Consider the following 22,292-nt stretch of genomic DNA (forward strand, 5'->3'; position numbering starts at 1 on the left):
CTTAGAACATGGTAGAGATGACACAACAAATAGTAATGAATTGTACTACTGACCTAACCACTGTATTTCCTTTGTTAAAAATCTTAGATTGCCTTATTGAAGTGTGGATGGCTGTTGGTATGTTTGCATAGAAAGTTTTTTAATGATTCTTTGTACTTAATTGGTAGAAATGCTAGGTTTCTAACTTTCTGTATTGCCCAGCAAATTGGCATACTTAAGTAAATGTTAATATTTAATATATCAGAATGTTTTGCTTAATCTTTAAAAATTGTCATATTAGGTCACAAACATACAGCTTGATAAACTTTGACAAGCTGAACACTCATGGACTCTCATGTATTATTCCTCCGTATTCACCAGTTATTAGCATTTGGCCATATTTGCTTTATAATTTCCCAAAAATATTTTCCTTTGCGAACCATTTATTAATTGTAAACATCATGCCTTCAACCTCTAAATACTTCAGCATGAAAGAACAAGGACTTTGTTATGTAATCACAGGGCACAGTTATCAGAGTGATAAAATCTAATAATGAGCCAGTATGTTAATAAACAAGCCATAAATTTAGCTAATTATTTCAATAATGTCTTTCATGGCAGTTCTTTTCCTTGATTTAGGATCCAGTCCAGGATCATCCATTATAATTAACTCCTTTATCTCTTTATTCTTTAATCTGAGAGTTTCTCAGACATTCTTTGTATTTATTGACTCTGCATTTTGATGAGTATAGTCCAGTACTTTTGTAAATCATCCTCAATCTGAGTTTGCCTGATGTTTCCTCTTGATCAGATTCAGGTTTTGCTTTTTAGGCAGGAAACTGCAGAAGTGATGTTGTGTCCTCAGTGCATCAGCCTGGAGGTAGATGATATCATTTTGCCCCATGGTTAGCGATGATAACTTTAATGGTTTAGTTGTAATGGTGTTCTTTGGGTTTTGTACTGCAAAGTTACTATTTTAACTTTGTATTTAGTAAATCTTCGAGGTAACTGTAAATATCCTAATTCTTTTTAAACTTCCAGGGAATTTTAGTATCCATTGATGATTTTTACTTTTTCCCATTACTATTATAATAGCTGTAAAATAGTGATTATCTAATTCTGTTACTTTTCTTACATTAATTTGTTGGCATTCTTCTTTAAAAATGAGCTTTCTCATCTCTTCCACTTATTATCAACTAGACTCATTAATTTTTGTTTTATGTGTGAGAGTGTTTGTGGCTTATAAATATGGTTTATTTGTATATGTAGTGTATATAAACTATATCTATAACTTACATATACCGTAATTCATATTGATGTTCAAATTGTTCCAGATTTGCCCTATGGCAGCCTCTTCAGAGTGGCTCCTGTGACCTTTTGATTTGTTTCCATCATTTTTTTTTGGAGGATTTTACTTTCTAGCTTTACCAGATGTTCCAGGCCTATCTTATGCTTTTTCTGCCCCTCCCTGGAAACAACCATTTCTTGAAAGCGCCTTGGTGCCTTTTAGTGGGAAATGATTAGAAGCCAAGATCTTGGCACCAGTTATGTTCGTTGCTGTTGGAGTGTCGTGGTATTTGGGCTTTTTCAGCATCTGGCACTTGGAGAAAACAAAACAATTTCAATATGAAATTGCCTTATATATAATTTTAATCATGCAGTCATCCATGTTTCTTTCACTTCAAATTTGACACCACAGGTTTCTACTTCCTTTCTTTTTTCCATATTACATCTCCATCTCACTGCATTGAGAATCTGGTTCCCAAAAACTTCAGTGTTTGTACTTACTTGCTTAATCCTAAATACACTTAGAATAGATTAGGACTTCACCTACCATTTTGAAAACCAAACCTGTTAAGTAGAATTCAAGATTTCTTTGGAATTCCTTTTTTCTTTTTCTCGGCTGAGGGTATGTAGTCAAAATATTCAGCTTTCTTCAGAGTGATTATATTAATCGTTTAATCATTTAAAGTATAATTGTTCCATTGTTTCTGTTTGTATTCAGTATTAGCTTTTCTTTTTCCTCCATGTTTATTGACTTATTCTTTGCGTATATAAAACATTTAACAGAGTTCCAAGTATACTCAGATTTGTCATCCTTTCCCCTATTTCTTTCACTTTTTAATAACTGACTACATTTTATCTAGTTTCTGGTTTATTCTTCCTGTTTCTTTTTACATAAATAAGCAGATACGTAACATACATGTTTTTGCTATAGAAAATTTACCTATTGAAGGTGTGTTCTTACTAGTCCTTTAAGGGACTGGCAAGAGTGTAAATAGCTGAACATCTTATGGAGTGTGTCACTGTGGTTAAAATTAACTTTCTTTTGAAATTTATTTTGAAAGAGTTATTTTGAAAAGGAATTTTTATTAAATGTATATATTTATAGTAGGCTTTTATAAAACACATCAGAGTGTTACTGTTAGCTGGTATACTACTTGTACCTATTGAAGAATATAAGGAAAGGAATACCAAAGTTTTGAATAAGGTTTTTTGAAGCCACAGAAGTTAATATTATTCATTAAAGCACATAAATTTATCTCTTAATGATATATTATAACCTGATATGCCCTTGGTTCTTATTTCTTGCATTTTGACATCATATTATTTTGAAAAATATTTCTAAAAATTTTCTAGAGTTAATAAAATGTTGGTAACACATTTATATTTAAATACCTACTAGCAGTTACAGTACCACAGAGACTTGAAGAGAATGATATAATAGGAACATGCTAAAGGACTTTAGAAAAAGCATGTCAAAGAAAAAGAAAAAGACAGAACAAGGGGGGTCAGAGACAACAATATATAAGAAAAAACATAGAAAATTTATCTCACCAGAAACAGCACCTCTTCTCAGTCTCAGACAAGTACTGCCTCCAGAAAAGCCAATTCCAGCGTTGGGAAGTGGCAGGACCGGTATGGGAGGGCCGAATCACCTGACCTAAGGTAAGGCTGTTTTTAAACATTGGCTACTCCCTGATGTTTAGATCATCAGTGTTGTTTTGTCTAGTAATAAGATAAAATTTTGATTAGACTGTACCATATTTTTACCCCCTCAATTATGCTTTTTCGTTACAGAAATTGAGGGTTTTAAAAATCATGAGTCAGGCCCTGTCACCTTACACCTTGCCTCTCATCTCTCTGGCTTTTTATACTATGCTATAAATTGCATGGAACCATGCTAATGGGACCTCAATAAACTTTTTTTTTCTCCCCACTGCTGCAGGTTTAATTTTTCTTTCTTATATCACACCCTGTTAAATCCCTGGGTGTGTTTCTGACTATTTGTTGAATAAGATTTAGCCTTCTGAACTAATATTTAGAACCTGTAAAATTGAAGTGCACTCAGTCTTTCCAAACTGCAGTGCAAAAAGCAGCCATTTCATTGAGTCTACCAATTGTTTTAGGAAGTATCATGTCCCTTATTGTTAGTATGCTTTTACTCCTGATTCCCCTCTGTAGAATTCTGGTTTGTGTTCTAAATCATGACACAGCATGCAGCCTTGATGGGTACTATATACTCTCTGAGCCTGTAACATGGTAATAATAATTTTTACCTCATGGGATGTAGTGAGAAGCAAATATGTTAGATATGACAGTGCATTGCCAATAGTAATCCGTCTGAGCAGTTAACAGTTTGCTTGACTGAGAAATACAGACTTAGATACCTCCCTAATTTATCATTTAAAGTTTTAAACAATGATGGTATGGGGGTGGTATTTTGTTTGTGTTTGTTGTTACAGCATTTTAAGTTTTCTTCCTGGGCAGGTTGATGCTATATTAATGTGCTTTTAAATATTTTCATTTGTAAACTTTTAAATATGTCATTTATGATCGTATATCTCTGATCATAACAACTAAAAGAAAAGCAACAGGAGGAAACACTACCAGTTTTATTTTCTTAGGTTTCCTTTTCTTCGAGGTCTTCATTATATATTCTCCATGAATAGTAAGAATTTCTAGTCAGCTTGGCTTTGATAGGCTCTCTTGTTAGGAGAGAATAAGCTTAGTCATTCTCAAAAGTGACTATTCATCTGAAAGTCAAAAATATTTTGACCTTTTAAATAATATCCAAATTATAAGTATAGTAATTGATGCAGATAGAAATATATTATCTAGATTCTTAGAATAGTCTTAGTTGTTGCATGGATTGCTTTAATGAAAATTTTTATTTTAAAAGTGTACCCATTGACATTTTTCATAGTATTACATGATATTGATCTTTTTAAAACTAGAATTCTTGAAGAACCAGTAAAAATTTCAAGTCTTTGAAATAAGTTAGATCTGATAAGTCTGGAGTGGAGTCTTTGAAGCTTTTCACATTTAATATTTCCACGAAACCCCAAAGTTTAACAGGAGCGCTAATAATACAATTTCTATATAATAATTAATTTGGTTATTGTAGCATACAGTGCCTAGAGAAACTCTTAGATTTATATTTAACCTGGCCAGCAATCTGGACAGCCTGTTTACTGATCCCAAAAAGGCCAGATGATAAGAGCTTTCATTTTCGTTGTTCTGTTGTTGAAATGAATCAGTATAGCCAGCTTTGTAGATAAAGAATAACTACTTTCTTCAAACAGTCATTGCATAAATACTGGATATGGACATTAGGTTTGGTTTTGTGCCTGTGTGAATTTAAGATAGTTCTCTAAAATCTCTGGGCTTCTGTTTCTACATTTTTTTTTTTTTTTTTTTTTAAGGATTTTTATTTATTTGGTGGTGGTTGGGAAGCGGGAGAGGTGAAAATCAGACTCTCCACCGAGCAGGGAACCTGACTCAGGCTCCATCCCAGGACCTTGGGATAATGACCTGGGCTGAAGGGAGATGCTTAACTGACTGAGCCACTTAGGCACCCCTGTTTGTGCACTTTTAAAATGACAGGACTGGATTGTGTTGTCAGGAAGGCCTTTTTTTTTTTTTTTTTTTAAAGATGTTATTTATTTATTCATGAGAGACATGGCGAGAGGAGCAGAGACATAGGCAGAGGGAGAAGCAGGCTTCTTGCAGGGAGCCTGATGCGGGACTCATTCCCGGACCCTGGGATCATGCCCTGAGCCAAAGGCAGATGGTCTACCGCTGAGCCACCCAGGCATCCAGGAAGACCTTTTGAATCTTGAAATTATTTTCTGGCTAGTCTCTGGTTTGTGTGGAAAAGGAGATCTGAGAAAGTAGGAAATATGCCAAATTTATGGCTAATTAAGAGGCAAAGTCAGGCCTAGAATTCCTGGTTTTCTGCCTTTTAGTACCAGCAGTTAAGGCAGGTTGATTTTCATAAGCAAAGGCATAGGAATACTTAGATCACTTATTTGTAATGCAATATGAAACTGTATATGTTTCTTCTCTTATTTCAATATCTGGAACTCCTTCTTCTTAAATCAGTCATTTAGCAGAATTTTTTAATAGTTGTGCCTTTGATTTAATGGTTTGTTTCTTGAAGTAATATAACTATAGAGAAAATATTATTTCTTGTAACTGAAAATAATACATCTGAGTGTTTATACTGTTACTCCCCCACCCCCAAAAAAGATGCATTGGGAACACAGAATACTCCTATTCTGACTTTGTGATTAGTCTCAGAATGTAGGTAGTAGGAAATATGACACTATTTTCAGTATGTATTTTGTGCTTTTGAAAGTTCAAAAGAAACTCGAGATAAAAGCTCTTGTTCTCCTTTGGAATATATGTATATATGCACACACATACAGCATATAAGTTTATAACTTAGCCATAAAAAAATGAGATGCTAACTCTTATAATTAAGGTAACTGAGAAATATAGGGGTTTTTTTGAAACATGGCTTAGATCTCTTTGTAAAGAGCAATTAAACAGTGGTTGCAATCCTTTTTATATGTTACTGTGTTTGGAGACTCAGACTTTTATCTCGTGGGTTCCAGTTAATTTACATAAAACAGTATTGTTCCACCTTTGATTCACAGTACTCTTCAAGCTATATATGTATGTAACAAGGACATTTTATTGGTACGAGTTTGTTTTATGAATTTTGTGACACTTTACTAAGCCAATTAGTAAGAAGAATGAAGCAGTTTTAATGAACACAGAAAATTGAAATTGGCAGTATGGATGATTGCTGTTATCGTCTCCTAATGTCCAGTTTATTTGTATGTTTTGTTTCTATTTATATCAAATGCTGGTAGATAGTTTCAAATTCTAGGTTATCTTATTAAGCTTATTTTTAATATTAATAATGCTTTTTAATTGATTCAGACTCTTGAAAGAAGAATAGTAAAATTCTTAATGTTGAATCACCAAAATATTTAAACCTGCTTGCAATTCTTTTAACAAACATAAAACTTACAATAAAACTGGATGTTAAGTGGACATTCAATCCAAGATCTCTTCATTTGTTCTTGCACTAGTTATTTTATGTCTTGATGAAATAATATATTCAAAAGATGTACCTGTACCTTCGTGACATTTGATAGAGCACTCTGAATGCTTCTTGCTGTATTATGTAGCTTATAAGATTTTATGTGATTGGACATATGAAGGCCTTTATTTTAAAAGATTGCCTGTAAAATGATATCTTTTCCTATATTTAAAAAATGAAATTAAACATAAGTATAGCGTGTAAGCCTTTATTTCAAGCTCTGTGCAAAAGTGAGTAAATTTGAACACAATTCTTAATGAACACAGTTACGTTCTCTACTGAGTCAAAGTTTAGCATAGTCTGTCCACCTTTAAGCCTTCAAAGGTTTTTTGTTTTTAAGATAGCTTAAAGAAGTAACAACATTGTAAAAATTCAGGCCCCAGAAAATTAGCATGGAAAAAAAGTAGACTTTGGCGTTAATCATACCTGAGCCTGAATCTGGGTACTGGCACCTTATTTCACAAAAAAGCTTTTTCCATATCTGTGAAAATGAAACTAATTGGACTTCACGCCAAGTACTTGTGGGTTAAATGGCTTCTAAGCCTGCAGAAGCACCTTCTGCAGAGCACCTAGTAAGTGTTAGTTCCCTTTGGATCTCTGCTCTTTAGCTGTAGTACTGATAGACAAGAAATTAGATGCTCTGAAAACAGTTTTAAATTCTGTGATTTTTATTTTGGACATTTTTTTCAAGACAAGTTTTGATTAATCTTCACTTGGAAAATAGTAAATAGAAAATAGAAAATATTAAGCTTTCTATATAAACTGTATACATTGTAGAGAAAATTCTTGTGCTTATGAAAGTAAAAGTATAGAGGCAGTACAGTGTGACTCCACAAAATTCAAAATATGAATATAAAAATATGTGTGCAATGAATTATAGCAATGCCTTGGTAGATATGACTTTATTGAGTAATAGGGAGTTATGTATTAATTTTTATCAGCTAATGTAATTGATTTCTGAAAGAAAATACAATGTAAGTGTCTTCCTTGGGCATGCCTTTAGTTGTAGTCCTTAGCTTTGGTTGTGTATTGGAATTACCTGGAGAACGTCAAAAAATTATAGATGCTTAGGCCCTAGAAACTGAATTAAGTAGTCTGGTGTACACTCTGGGCATTGAGATTCTTAAAAGCTCCCAGATGATTCTGATGTGTAGGAAGCATTGAGAACCACTGATTGAGAGATCGGATTCTGGCTTGGCATGAAGATTATGAATTGATTATTAATCAAATATTTAGTGACCACCTTGGAATCTGAGGTAAACTGTGATAGATTTAGTAGGATGAAAACTGACATTTGCATAGCATTTTTATAACCTCATAGAGCTCTTTCTTTTGTGTCTCAATTTATATTTTCTTCTTCTTTAAAAGCCTTTTTTGTTGGTAGCCAGTACCAAAGGTCTATCATGCTTTTTCTGTTGCAAACAGATTGGTAGGTAGTATATTTGCTGAATTGGAAATTGGAATCATGCCCATTATTTTCCTTACGTATTTTCTGTGCTCATGTTTTTCCTCCATTTGAAATGTTCTCCATCCTCTGTGGCTAAATCCATTCTTTGTCTTTCAAGGCTTATCTTTCCTAAAGTAGCTTAAAAGATGTGATACCAATTTCCATGCAGAATTGTTACAGGCATCTATTTTAGGTGTATGACCTGAGTTAGACAGTGATACTAGTGCCTCTGTCTTAACTTGGGAGTATTTAATAGACACATCTAGGTTTTTTTCCCTAGAGAATGAATCCTTGAACTGTTGCTGCACAGTTCTCACTAGAAGCTCTGTTGTGAGAAAATACACTCATAGACTTGTTCAAGGATATGTGATTCATTCATCTTTTAGAATAGTGGTTCTGAACATTAAAGCAGTAACCTCTTTGAAAATTTGCTGCAAACTATAGATTCTTATGCCTGAAAAATACATTTATACACATGCATATATTTATTTTTTAATTTTTATTTAAAAATTGTTTTTTCTATTTATTTATTTATGATATGTCACAGAGAGAGAGAGAGAGAGTCAGAGACACAGGCAGAGGGAGAAGCAGGCTCCATGCACTGGGAGCCCGATGTGGGATTCGATCCCAGGTCTCCAGGATCACGCCCTGGGCCAAAGGCAGGCGCCAAACCACTGCGCCACCCAGGGATCCCACACATGCATATATTTAAATTCAGGTACCTCCTGATCCCTCCGTAGCCTGTGTATGCTAGTTAAGGATTCTTGCTCAAAATTATATAGTTCAGTCCTTAGATCAAGTCTGTATCAACAGGGCTATATGTACTCAAACCACATCGTTTTGCTCTACCTGATTAAATTGCTTTTATTGAATTGCATATTATGCTTCATTTGGTATTGAACATTTTGAGAAATAGTTCTGTGAAATTCACTTACATTTTCATTGTAGTAATATTGGAGACTTTGTCCCTGTGTTTTTCACAGCATGAGATTTCAGTCCATTAGAGGGGTGTGAAATCAGTTTCATAGTCTCAACCACCAAATATTTCTTGGTTTTGTATTATTTTGCCTTTTTTATGTATGATTATTTAATACTAATAATTCATGTTTGATTTTAATGTACTCTTTATAATAGTACTCTTTACTCTTTATAATAAATGTAAGTATTGTTTCATGAAACTTCTAGTTTTTTATATGTGTGTACTGTATTGCTGTGCAAAATGTGTTTCTTAAATAACTATTTTAGGATCAAAAATACTGAAAACCGCTGTACTCCCATGTCTTCTTTTAACATGGACCCAGGAGAAATTTTTTTCTCTTTATTTTTATCTGTAAAATAGAAATAATAGTTGCTACTTCATAAGGTTATTATGAAAAGAAAATGCATATAAAGGTGCTTAGAATAGTGCTTTTGGCACATAGTAGGTACTCACTAGTAGTATTACCAGGAAATGCTGTCTTTAGAACTAATGCTTTATTTTGATATTACATCAAAAGACTTTTGTTATTAATGATGTCCTTTATTTTGACTGTTAAAAAATGAAAAGCTCAGATAATTGGTGACAAAGATTAATAGCTAATTCCTTGTCTTCATTTGGCCCTAATTTTGTCACTCTTAAAGTTTTTGTTGTATCTTTATAAGCAGCCTACATCAGTATCACCAAAATGTGTCAATTGAATTCCATTATAATTTCAGAGATATTTTCATATTCATGAAAGGTAGAGGCTTTTGTGAACATCTACTACCTGCATTACGATATCTGTCGTGATTAGTTTCTGTCTCTCTCCAGCTTTTTACTGTATAATTGAGTCCAATATAGAGAATTTTGACATCTACATTAGCTATCTGCCTTACTTAACAGATATGTAAGTAAGCCCAGTTAAACTTGTGCAGTTGGAAACTCAAGTTACAGTAGATCCCCATAGTGAAGCTCTATTAGATCTTTTTATGCCCTGAAATAAAAAGTGATTTGTTAAAAATTTTCACAAAAATGTGCTTCAGCATCATTTTTTGTAATGTGACATCAAGATAACTGGATTGTTAATTATCTCTGTTAAATATTATGTATTTTTTGTTACTTTGGTATATGTTTATATATCTGTCAAAAATATTTGTACAAAATGATAAACTTCACATACCTGATTAAGGTAAATCTGTTTGTGTAGTAAATATTCATGGACAAAGAGTTATTATTATTGTAGAAATGTAAGAAATTGCAGTTTTTTGGATTTCCTCTACTGATGTTAAGGCTGATTTTCCATGTGTGTATTTTTAGAAGCTTTTGAGTCTTCAGTGATTAATCCATTTAAAATTGAAAAATTAGATTTCTCTGACTATATTTAAGATAAACCTTGGGGAATGAGTACTCTCATATGTTTCAGAATTTTTGGAAGCAGTCTTTAGAAATCCATAGGATATAGAAATTTTTCCTTTAGGGCATGGGCATTAGAGTGTTAGATCTAGATTTAAGTTTTGCTACTTTAACAATTTGGAGAAATTGAAAATCCAGATAAATTTGTGAGAATTTGTACTTAAGCGGAATAAATTTTAAAAGTTGGAGGAGGGAGAATGTGGCAATTAGGAATAGAAAAAAGTGGAAAAGGAAATAGTAGAGGTTAAGATTTTTACAATGAAGCCTCGGTAGCAATAAAAGATGAGGGAAATTCTGGCATCAAGATATACACCTATATCTGTTAGGATGTTGGAATCTGAGTTGTATATAGCTATCAGTGGGATGATGGCATTTGCTTTGATATGAAGTTATAGTTTTGTAATTGTTCTAAGTTTTAGGGGAAAATAGCAGTATTTTTTATGTCTGAGTTATTTGGATTTTTCTCACGTGTGAATGTTAGGATAGTTTCCAGCTATATTGAAGGGTAAAGTTAAGTTAGAAATCACTTTTGCTCTTTGAGTTTGTGAGGAAATCTGGGAAGTCAATGACCTGAGCATAAAATCAGAAAAGCTTGAACTTAAAAAAAAAAAATTCTATTGGAGTTATATAGAGCACAAGTCTAAAAGTGGGCAAGATGATAAGTAGGAATGGACTATGTAATTGAAGACATTTCAGATCCCACTATGCATTTTTTACAGGGCTATCTTTATTTTTTTGTGAGCATAAAATTATTTATGGGGCTTCTCAAGGTTCACTTGAGGCAGACTTTCACCAATTTTTGATTTTCAGAATCAAAAGCCAGTTATCTTGCTAGGAGGCATAATAGCTCAAGGGAAAGGGTCTGTAGGCTTTGGAATCAGACTGAAATTTGAAAGTTAGTTTTGCCATTTAATTATTACTGATGTTAGTGACACCACTATGAGCCCTAGCCTTAATACCTCTAACAAGCATACGGTAATTTGTTAAGGGAAGGCTTGTGGTTGTGAGGTTTAGGTATAATGTGTAAACATTCAACAAATGGTAGTTGTTATTAGTTGTTTTAGGAGCCTAACTGTGATGACTGTGGAAAGATCCATGGTACTGTAGTGTTTTGCTTCTCTAAAATTGTTAAAGGCGGGATTGTTTAGAGAACTAAAGTAGAGATGAAGAGACATTCATCTAATTTGCATCCATTTTTCATTGCCTTTTCTTTCAACTGACTTTTCTATCTTGTTAAGCATATCTGCTTTAATAAAATCCTCAACTACTAGCTGGCTTTTAACATTTTTTAAAATGTAACTTACTATCTTCTCCTCATTAAATTTGCAGCATTATTTTGTGGTAGACTTTTTCCATCTACTCATATACTTAAACTTTAATGGATTATAAATACAACTGGAGTGGGGCAGGCATTTAAATATTTAAAATTTTCTATTTATTTATTTATTTATTTTTTTAATTTTTTTATTTATTTATGATAGTCACAGAGAGATAGAGAGAGAGGCAGAGACACAGGCAGAGGGAGAAGCAGGCTCCATGCACCGGGAGCCTGATGTGGGATTCGATCCCGGGTCTCCAGGATCGCGCCCTGGGCCAAAGGCAGGCGCCAAACCGCTGCGCCACCCAGGGATCCCTAAAATTTTCTATTTAAAGGCAAGTTATCAGAAATGGAAAATTGGATCCCATTTTATACTTTCTAATTCTTGGAATAAATCACTAAGAAAAATACAGTGTGTATCAAAATGAACATTCTTTCTTTTCAAGTCTTTTGGGGGAATTTTTAAGTTTCTGTAATAGAACTGTAACATGTTTTACAATTATAGCAGCCAAAAATTTTTATTTCCATTTGCTTAGCATTTGTTACCTGATTCAATTCCACAAAGATAAATTTAGTTGGAGACTATTAAAAAACAGGAGATCTAAAAGAAAACCTATAAAAATACTTAAATTTAACATGACCATCATTAGGTACGTTTGTTCCAGCTTACTAATAAAGCTTAGCTTTTATGACAGTACAAAGTAGTAAGATCTAACTAACTAAGTGAATTTTTTTTCAATGTGTGTTGTGATCTGGTTTTATTTTAAAGTACATGGCAAAAGGTCTTTGGTTTCATGTCTCACCTAGTATTTGTGTTATTTTTCAAACATCTAATTAGGTGAAACTGAATTGATTCAATTTCTATGTTACAGGAGATTACCTGGAGCAATTGATGTTATTGGTCAGACTATAACAATTAGTCGAGTTGAAGGAAGGCGACGGGCAAATGAAAACAGCAACATACAGGTTTCCTATTTTAAAATTATTAATTTTTAAGCTGAAGGATTACATCTATGTTCTAACTTAATGTATTAATATACATTTATAGTACTATGCTATATGTTAGGTACTTTAGGTGCTACAAAGAAGATTTAAAATATGGAATTAATCACCCTTTTATTACAAAAGCTATTTCATTTAGAATTTATTATCTTTGGATCTTTTTTAGTAAGATTTCTTTTCCTTTGCTGTAAAAAATAACATGTAGGTTACTTGGACCAAAAAAAAGGGAAAGATACGGGAAAAGTGTAAAGAAGAAAATAAAACCACCAATAATTCTAGCATCTGAAGATAACCACTCTTAACACTCTGATACATCTCTTCCTTGTCACCAGACAAGATTAGGATATACTGTTATAATTATTTTTTGTGTATCTTCTTTTAAAAAAATTATTATTTGCATTTTCTATATATTTTTTTTTTTAAGATTTTATTTATTTATTCATGAGAGACACACACAGAGAGAGAGAGAGAGGCAGAGACACAGGCAGAGGGAGAAGCAGGCTCCATCCAGAGAGCCCGACATGGGACTCGATCCCGGGTCTCCAGGATATCATGCCCTGGGCCAAAGGTGGTGCTAAACCGCTGAGCCACCCGGGCTGCCCCATTTTCTATATTAAAAATATTTAAATTTCTTTCAAATAGTTCATTATATGGATATACCATAATTTAACATGTCATTTTGGAGGGAAGTAGATTTCCTTTGTTTTCAAGTGAAAGAATGAAAGAGTTGATATTAGTAACTTGGATTCGAGTTAGAACTTTAGTAACTGAGACTTTCAGATACTAACTTGATCATACTGGTTTTTGTTATTACCTTTTCATGAGTACTTTTATTTTAAAAATGTCAAAGTATTTTGAATTTCATTACTTCTAGTAAATTAATCTTTTTAGCCTGAAGAGTAAATCATTTCTAAACTGGAAGATAGCACTCTTTTCTTTTCTTTCCCCCACCATTAAAATGCCATGATTTCTTAAAATAATTCTGTTAGCTACTTTAAAAAATAGCTTATCAGCATAAGCATTACAAAAGTTACTGTACTTATAATGTAGGAAAAGTTAATGAAAAGAGGGATTATATGTTTAAGTGATACCCTTTAGCCAACAATGATTTTAGAAGTATAAATTAAACTTACAGCATTATGTTGGATGTTTCTCCTGTTTCCCAAATATGTTTACACATCGGAATCCCTCATGGAGCCTTGACAAAAATCCAGATTTCTCTGTGTGTCTCCTTTACGTTTGCTGACCTGTTTACACAGATCAGTATTTTGTAAACATGTTTACTTTTCAAGTATAAATCCTTGTTCTTAAAATTACAAGGCTCACATGGAAAAGTTATTTTATATCTGGCTGCTTATTTATTAATGCATGCAACCTGACTATGACAAGCCCTAGTACAGTGAATATCCATTTCTACTGCCATGTTAATTTCTTAATGCTGGCATTTGTGATTAATGATTACATTGCCTTAATTTGAATACTGTAATTGATTGGGTAACAGATAATACTTACTACCTTATATTTATAATGTACTTAATTTAGAAGTACTCTTGTTTAGAGTGTTTTTATTATTTCTTACTACATTTTTTGGTAATGATTCAGTTCATTTTTTCTAGGCTTTATATGGACATCTTAAAAAGTGTGTGTAAATGTATATTCACATCTGTATATATACATAAATATCACACACAGAAAAAATTACTTCTACCTTCTCAAAATATGTATATCTGAATAAAACTTTCTACTTCGTTTCTTAAATGAATTTATTGAGTTTTAAATCTTAGACAAGAACATTTATTCATTTTTTAAATTAACTGTGCTTTAATTTTAGGTCCTTTCTGAAAGATCTGCTACTGAAGTAGACAACAATTTTAGCAAACCACCTCCATTTTTCCCCCCAGGAGCTCCTCCCACCCACCTTCCACCTCCTCCATTTCTTCCACCTCCTCCAACTGTCAGTACTGCTCCACCTCTGATTCCACCACCAGGTAAATAGTAAATAAGACATTTGATTTTGAAAGAAAAATAACCATGAGTGTTTCTTTTATTTTTAACTCTTACAGTTACAATATATATACTTGAAAATAAAATCTTCATTGATTACACTGTATTAAAATTAGGAAACTTATGTTAAATCTTCAGTAAATTCATACTGAAACAGATCTATACGTGCTATTAGCATAGCAAAGAGAATATACCAAAATAGAGAATGGACAGATACTAAAATTGTGATCTAAAAGTAGTAATCACTATGGTTGCTAATTTTATACGTATAAATCCATATTGAATTGTAAACCTTGTTAACTGGTTTTGAAAAAAAGTTTCAGAGATACTTTTAGAATTGGAGTAAAATTCAAAAAATATATCCTATGAAGAGATTGAAGTGAAAATCTCAGTCTGGTCATCTTTGTATACTGGTTTCCTTTTAGGAGACTGCTTCTGGGTGCCAGGTACCTGGTATTTACTTCTTTTAAACAAGACAAAATTAAAGTAAATTTCCATCCTATTTTGAGCCACTTTTGATTTATTATTTTATTGATGGCAATAGATAAAATTGACAAATAATCCCCAAATTTTGTATTTTCAACCTTACATCCAGTAGTCTTCGTTACTTTATGTCCAGTAGCTTCCAGTATTTATTCCCCTTAATCAGTTTTTAGTGAAACTGACAAGATTGATTCAGGTGATAATTACTTTCTTCCTAGGGAGAGTGCCAGTAGTAAATGATAAAAACTAGCTCCTGGTCCTAATTATAATTGCATGTGTGAGATATGTTAAAATTTGCTTTCTCTTAAAATCAGTTTATACTAAAAGAGCCATGTCCACTCAGTCATTTTAAGAGAGCTGTGCTTGTTTTAAGGTGCCATTTGTAATCAGAATACTGAGGCAAATAAAGGGTCTGAATAGTCCTTCCCTATAATATTCATCCTTCGTCTCTAAATGTCAGCTGTTGCATTGGCCCTTCAGCCACAATACCTTTGATTCCCTTCCATTGTCACTTGAATCTTGAAAAAGGAAAAGAAAATTATTATGAAAGACGTCTGATTTAGAGATTGGGTTGTCTCAAAAGCAGAGGAAAGAGAAGGCTGGATATGTTGGAGGTGCTTACTCCAGATAACATTATTTCTAAAATTCAATGAATTTCTTGTTCTGGAGCATGAACCATTTCAGAGGTTGTGATTGGACTGGTAACTCTTTGGTCTTTTGTACAATGAGAATTAACTAAAGGAAAAGGGAAAGGAATGAAGACTTAAGGGATTCATAGATGAGTCCTTTGTCTACTGAACATGATAAAATGTAGAAATAGTTAATTGTGAACATACTTGATTTAATGACACTGGAAGATAATCAATGTATGTGTTAATAGTCCTTATGCTAGATTGATTGGTAATTTTATTTTAACTTTACCAGGTATTAAAGGTGGCTTAAAAGAATTCTTCTGTATTACTAGCTAACATAATATATCCCCAGATTGCTAATAATTTATATAGTCAACACTAGCTGCTGTAAGAGTAAGTGGTATAAGTGAGTGAGAGAGAGGTAGTATGAAAAATGGTGAAAAAATAAATACTTTTTGGTATAAGAATATTTAGAAGTTCTAAAGTATATTGCTTATAGACACTGGCATTATCTAGAAGTATACTTTTTTCCAAAATGACAAACCTTTTCCATTTTTTTTTGCCATATAACTCTGTTTATAAGGATAGTATCTTTTAATAATGTTCAGATTATTTATATGACATTATGCTGTAGAGTAACACTCATTATTTTTCTCTTGTTTAAGTTATTTATTTACAGGCTTACCTCGGAGATATTACAGTCCTAGACCACTGCAATAAAAAGAATCAAATGAAATTTTGGTTTCTTGGTGCATATAAAAGTTATGTTTATACTCTGCTGTAGTCTGTTAAGTGTGCAGTAGCATTATGTCTAAAAAATAAGGTACCTGCCTTAATTAAACAATACTTTGTTGCTAAAAAATGTTTACCATCATCTGTGTTTTAAGTGAGTCATAATCTTTTTGCTGATCTTGGGGTCTTGTCTTGATGTTGGTGGCTATTGATTGATATATCAGGGTGATGATTGCTGAAGGTTGGGGTGGCTCTGGCGGTTTTTTAAGATAAGACAACAGTGAAACTTGCCACATCCATTGACTCTTCCATTATGAACTATTTCTCTGTAGCAGTGATGCTGTCTTAAAGCATCTTACCCACAGTAAAACTTCCTCCAAATTGGAGTCCGTCCTCTCAAACCCTGATGCCTGCTGCTTTATCTACTAAGTTTAGGTCATATTTTAGGTCTGTTGTTGTCATTTCAACAGTCTTCACAGCATCTTCACCAGGAGTAGGTTCTGTGTAAAGAAACCAGTTTTTTTTTTTTTTTTTTTTTTTTGCTCATCCATGAGAAGCAGCCCCCCATCCGTTCATGTTTTATATGAGATTGCAGCAATTCGGTCCCATCTTCAGTCCCCACTTCTCTCTCTAGTTCTCTTGTTATTCCCACCACAGCTGCAGTTCCTTCCTCCACTGAAGTCTTGAAGCTCTCAAAGTGCTCCGTGAGTTTTGGAGTCAGCTTCATCCATACTCCTGTTAATGTTGCTATTTGGACCTTTGCTCATGAGTCACGAGTGTTCTTAATGGCATCTCGAATGATGAATCCCTTCCAGAAGATTTTCAGTTGTCTTTGCCCAGATCTGTCAGAGGAATCTCTGTCTGTGTCAGCTGTAGTCTTACGAGATGAAATGTATTTCTTCAATAAGACTTGAAAGTCAGAGTGACTCCTTGATCCATGGGCTGAGAAGGAATATTGTGTTATAAGGCGTGGAAACGTTAATGTCCTTGTATGTCTCCGCACCAGGGCTCTTAGGTAACCAGTTGCATTGTCGATGGGCAGTAATATTTTGAAAGGAATCTCTTTTTCTGAGCAGTAGTCTCAGCAGTGGGCTTAAAATCCTGAGTAAACCATTGTTGTAAACAGATACGCTGTCATCCAGGCTTTGTTGTTCCAACTATAGATCACAGGCAGCATGGACTTAGCATAATTCTTAAGGGCCCTAAGACTTTCAGAATGGTTAGCATTAGCTTCAACCTGAAGTCACCAGCTGCATATTAGCCCCTAACAAGAAAGTCAGCCTGTCCTTTGAAACTTTGAAGCCAGGCCTTGACTTCTTTTCAGTTGTGAAAGTCCCCGATGGCATCTTCTTCCAATAGGAGGCTGTTTTGTCAACGTCGAAAATCTGTTGTTCAGTGTAGGCAGCTTTATGAATTATCCTAGCTGGGTCTTCTGGGTAACTTGCTGCAGCTTCTACATCAGCACTTGCTGCTTTACCTTGAGCTGTTATGTTATGGAGAGGGCTTTTTCCCTTAAGCCTTATGAACCAACTTCTGATAGCTTCAGACATTTTTTCTGTAACTTCCCCATCTCGTCAACTTTCATTGAATTAAAGAGGGTTATAAGGGCCTTGCTCTGGATTAGCCTTTGGCTTAATGGAATATTGTGGCTGTTTTGATCTTCTCTCCAGACCACTCAGACTTTCTCCATACTTTTAATAAGGCTAGTTTGCTTTGTGTTCACTGCAGTAGCACTTTTAATTTCCTTCAAGTACTTTTCTTTTGCATTCACAACTTGTCTGTATGGCTCAAGAGCCTGGCTTTCAGCCAGTTGACTTTTAGGATGCCTTCTTTACTAAATTTAATAATTTCTAGCTTTTGATTTAAAGGGAGAGGTGTGTGACTCTTCATTTGAACACTTAGAGGCCATTGAAGGGTTATTAATTGGCCTAATTTCATTATTCTGTCTCAGGAGAGGAGGAGAGAGACAGGGCAGTGGTTGGTTAGTCAGGCAGTCACACAAACATTTACTGATAGTTTGCCATCTTAGATAGACTTAGAGTTTGTGGTGTCCCAAAGCAGTTGAACAGTAACATCAGAAGATCAGTGATCACAAATCATTATAACAAAATAATGAAAAAGCTTGAAATACTGTGACAATTATATGTGACACAAAGACATGAAATCTGTAAACACTGCTGGGAAATGACTCCAGGGATGCCTGGGTGGCTCAGTGGCTTTGTGTCTGCCTTTGGCTCAGGGCGTGATCCCAGGGTCCCAGGATCGAGTCCTTCATTGGACTCCCTGCATGGGGCCTGCTTCTCCTTCTGCTTGTGTCTCTGCCTCTCTCTCTCTGCTTCTCATGATTAATAAATAAAATCTTAAAAAAAAAAAAGAAAAAGGAAATAACTTCATTGGATTTACTGAAGTAGTGTTGCCACAATCCTTCAATTTCTTAAAAACAGTAACTATGGAGAACAGTAAAGTGGGTGCAATAAAATGAGGTGTACCTGTAATGTTAATTTTCAGCTACATGCTTTCTATATTTTAAATACTTTTCCAGATTTCCTTTGATTACTTATTCTTAGAATTTCCATGCTGTCCTATCAACACTTAAGGATACTGATTCAGAGGATTTCTGATGCTGGTTTAAGTAGTATCTAACGGTTATATTTGCTGGAGGCAGGGAGATAATTAGTTCATACTAAAACCAGATATTTGTAAATTGTATCTGAATTATTCCTTGTTTTTACTATGTTGTGAGTTGTTGGGAGAGAACATAGTCTTTTTTTTTCTTTCCATAGCCTGTATTTCCATCAGTGTTTCCCAGCAGTGCTAATCACAGAGATCTTTTGTATACTTGAAATTCCCTAAATAAGACATCTGATTGAGTTAACATATTTGTGTATCCATAACACCAGGGAGCTTTTCAGATTGACAGTTGGTACAGTCACACAGACACTTGTCAGATAGGGCACTAGCTTCCCATAACAGTATGGGTATACAGATCCTTCCCCTCTGAGTAGGGGCCTTGATTAAAGCCACATCTTCAGTTACCATTTACCACAGAAGGACATGATTACAGTATGTTCTATAGAGTTCACTGTAATTTGGATCACCTTAAGAATCATAAGCAGCTAATGAAAGAAAGCTGTGGCTGAGGAATCTTTTTTAAAGTTTGCCTAAAAAGTACTCCATTTTTTTTAGAGAAACCTTGGGTTTTCTTTTTGCTTTCTAGAGAAATACTAAAAGGAGAAAGGAAAAGAAAATCCTTTGAGAAATTAAACGGATTTTAATGTTGTCTTTGTTAACATTTACTTTGAAACGTGTACTCTTTCAAGATTATAGGCCTGTATATGATACAGTATTGTAATGATGTATTATACCCATGTTTTGGAGTGTTGATCTTTTCATAAAAAGAATTTTTTCTCTAATAGAATGATACATCCAGATGTGCCTGGGATAGGCCCTACTTTGTACCTTTTATCCCAGCGTAAATAATAATATTCACTCTCACAAATGCCTTGGTTTGGAGAAAAAAAAGTTCTGGTCAACTCTTAGAGCTACGGTTTCCAGGCATGACTCATTGCATAAGTAGATAGTTACTCCTTGACAATGATGAGGTGATAGAGATTGCATGCATTCAGTCGACTTTTTCTGTCAAACACCAGACAAGGAGAGGTGTACTGCCTCCTACCCCCCTCAAACACACATCTACAGACACAGTTGAAACGTTACAGAACAAAATATTTGCCAGGATTTGTATGAAGAGTGGAGGTTTTTTCTTGGAGAATACAGCAAACATATAGAGACCCTTGGTCCCAAATTAATGTGACATTTGGAGTAGCTTTTTTAAATGAAAAAGTATTTAATGTGGTTTTCTGTTACCATTACTAACAGTAGCTTGAAAACATGGATTATTCAACATTTTTCTTAATTTTCAGAAAATTCATTATTTTTATCACCTAGTGAACCACCCAGTAGTTCTGTTGTGTTAGATTTTTCAGAAATATATTAGTGCAGTTTCATGCTTTCACTGAGTATTAGTAGAAATTCAATTGACACTTGAAAAATACCAGGGTTAGGGGCACCAATACCCCAAGCAGTCAAAAATCCACATTTAACTTGACCACCCAGAAACTTCTACTGATAGCCTGTTGTTGATTGTAATAGTCATTTAATACATATTTTTAATGTTATGTGTATTATATACTATATTCTTACAATAAAGTAATCTAGAGGAAAGTAAATGTTAATATCATAAAGAAGAGAAAATGCATTTGTAGGTCCATGCTATAAAAAAAAAATCCACATTTAAGTGGACCTGTGCAATTCAAACTCCTGTTTTTTAAGGGTCACTGTAATAGCTAATAGTAGCTAATATTTATCAAAAGCTTATTTACTATTTAAGGCACTGTTCTGAGCACATTTCATGTATTAACTCAATATGATTCTTAATATCTGAAAGAGGCATTACTCTAATTTTGCAGAAGAGAAACTGAGGTGTAAAGAATTTAAGCAATAGCTAAAATAGAACCAGCAGGCAGTTTTGTCCAAAAGCCTGTTTTGTTAACTATGTTGAAATGAATCATGGCATTCTGTATATATTCACCCCAATAGTGTGTCTTTTAAAAGTTTTTTTTTTTTTTTTAAGTATTTCTTATGTTGAAGTGCGTACACAGATATTTGTAGGTAGAGAAATTATGGAGGTTATAAAGAGCAGGAACGAGTTTTTTTTTGTTGGTTTTTTGTTTTTGTTTTTTTAAACATCCAGTTAGCTGACATTTTACTGTTTGCCTCATTTTTAATGGTCACATAGTACTGCATTTTATGGTGATATCATTAGTTGATTAAATCAATATCCTGCTGATAACATTTAGATTTCATGGTATCTTCATTTTTTTTTTAAAGATTTTATTCATTTATTCATGACAGACACAGAGAGAGAGAGAGAGGCAGAGACACAGGCAGAGGGAGAAGCAGTCTCCCCATTAGAAGCCCAATGCGGGACTCCATCCCGGGTCCTCAGGATCGTGCCCTGGGCCAAAGGCAGGTGCAGGTGCTAAACCACTGGGCCACCGGGGCTGCCCTCTTCGTGTTTTTATGAAAGTAGTTTTAGCCTTGCAGATTCCTTAGAAGGGTCTTGGAGACCCCCCCCTGGAATCTTCACATAACAGTTTAAGAACTGCTGCTTTGGCAAAAGCTTGGCCTATATTGGGTAAATATCCACACCTTTGAGGAAGTAGTTTTGAGAAGCTATTTTATGAATATATTTATTAAGCAAATTTTTGTAGTTCTGTAAGATTTTTGGTCTTACACAGCAAATCTGCATATTAATTGATGCTGTTTGCCAAACAAATGTTTTCTGGAAATACCTTTAAAAAATAATTTCTTGAATTTTTTGAGAACTGAACTCATTTTTCCTTTTGTTTTTTATATTTAAAAAAATTCCAGTAGTTTATCAGTATTTTCAGTAAACCCAGAATAGGATGTTATTTTTAAAGGGTAGATGTTAGACAATGTATGTGCGTGTGTGTAATTAAAATTTAAAAAATACTGATGCACAGAAAAGCATGTAGTAAAGGTAACATTTAGGGATTTTTATAAACCTTGAGTTTAGGTATTCAAGTTACTTTGTGCAGAATTTACTTAGTCATAGAAATCAGTGAGAATTAAAGAAAGTGATCAAGGTTATCTATTTGTATCATAATAGTGCTGATGAAATTCAGAAGTTACTGGTGAGAACTTGGAAGCCTAATTTGCATAATTCTGTCAAGCTCTTTGTTTTCACTTGAACATAATAGAGAAATGATAGGTAGCTATTAGGTGTATTTGTTAGCTGCTGCTGAGTAACAGCTCACTCCAAAATGTAGTGGCTTAGACATACATTTACTAATTGAATAGGTTTTGTGGGTTAGGAATGTGGGGACGGCTTAGTGGGTCCTCTGCTT

At 33.9% G+C, this 22,292-nt stretch overlaps 1 protein-coding gene across 19 annotated transcripts in view; it reads left to right on the top strand.

The window, feature by feature from the left end:
* The window catches only part of FIP1L1 (factor interacting with PAPOLA and CPSF1), a 72,500-nt gene that overhangs the window by 28,661 nt on the left and 21,547 nt on the right, over positions 1-22,292 (top strand). For 10 of the 19 annotated variants that reach the window (XM_041724517.1, XM_041724515.1, XM_041724519.1 and 7 more), the window contains 2 exons: positions 12,382-12,475; positions 14,343-14,499. In XM_041724517.1, coding sequence (XP_041580451.1) covers positions 12,382-12,475; positions 14,343-14,499 — 251 coding nt within the window. Of the gene's footprint in view, positions 1-2,820; positions 2,929-12,381; positions 12,476-14,342; positions 14,500-22,292 lie in introns of all 19 variants that reach the window. The other 9 variants (XM_041724509.1, XM_041724508.1, XM_041724510.1 and 6 more) reach the window with 1 other exon arrangement.

The sequence above is a fragment of the Vulpes lagopus genome, chromosome 12 (assembly GCF_018345385.1).
Source record: "Vulpes lagopus strain Blue_001 chromosome 12, ASM1834538v1, whole genome shotgun sequence".
Lineage (NCBI taxonomy): Eukaryota > Metazoa > Chordata > Mammalia > Carnivora > Canidae > Vulpes > Vulpes lagopus.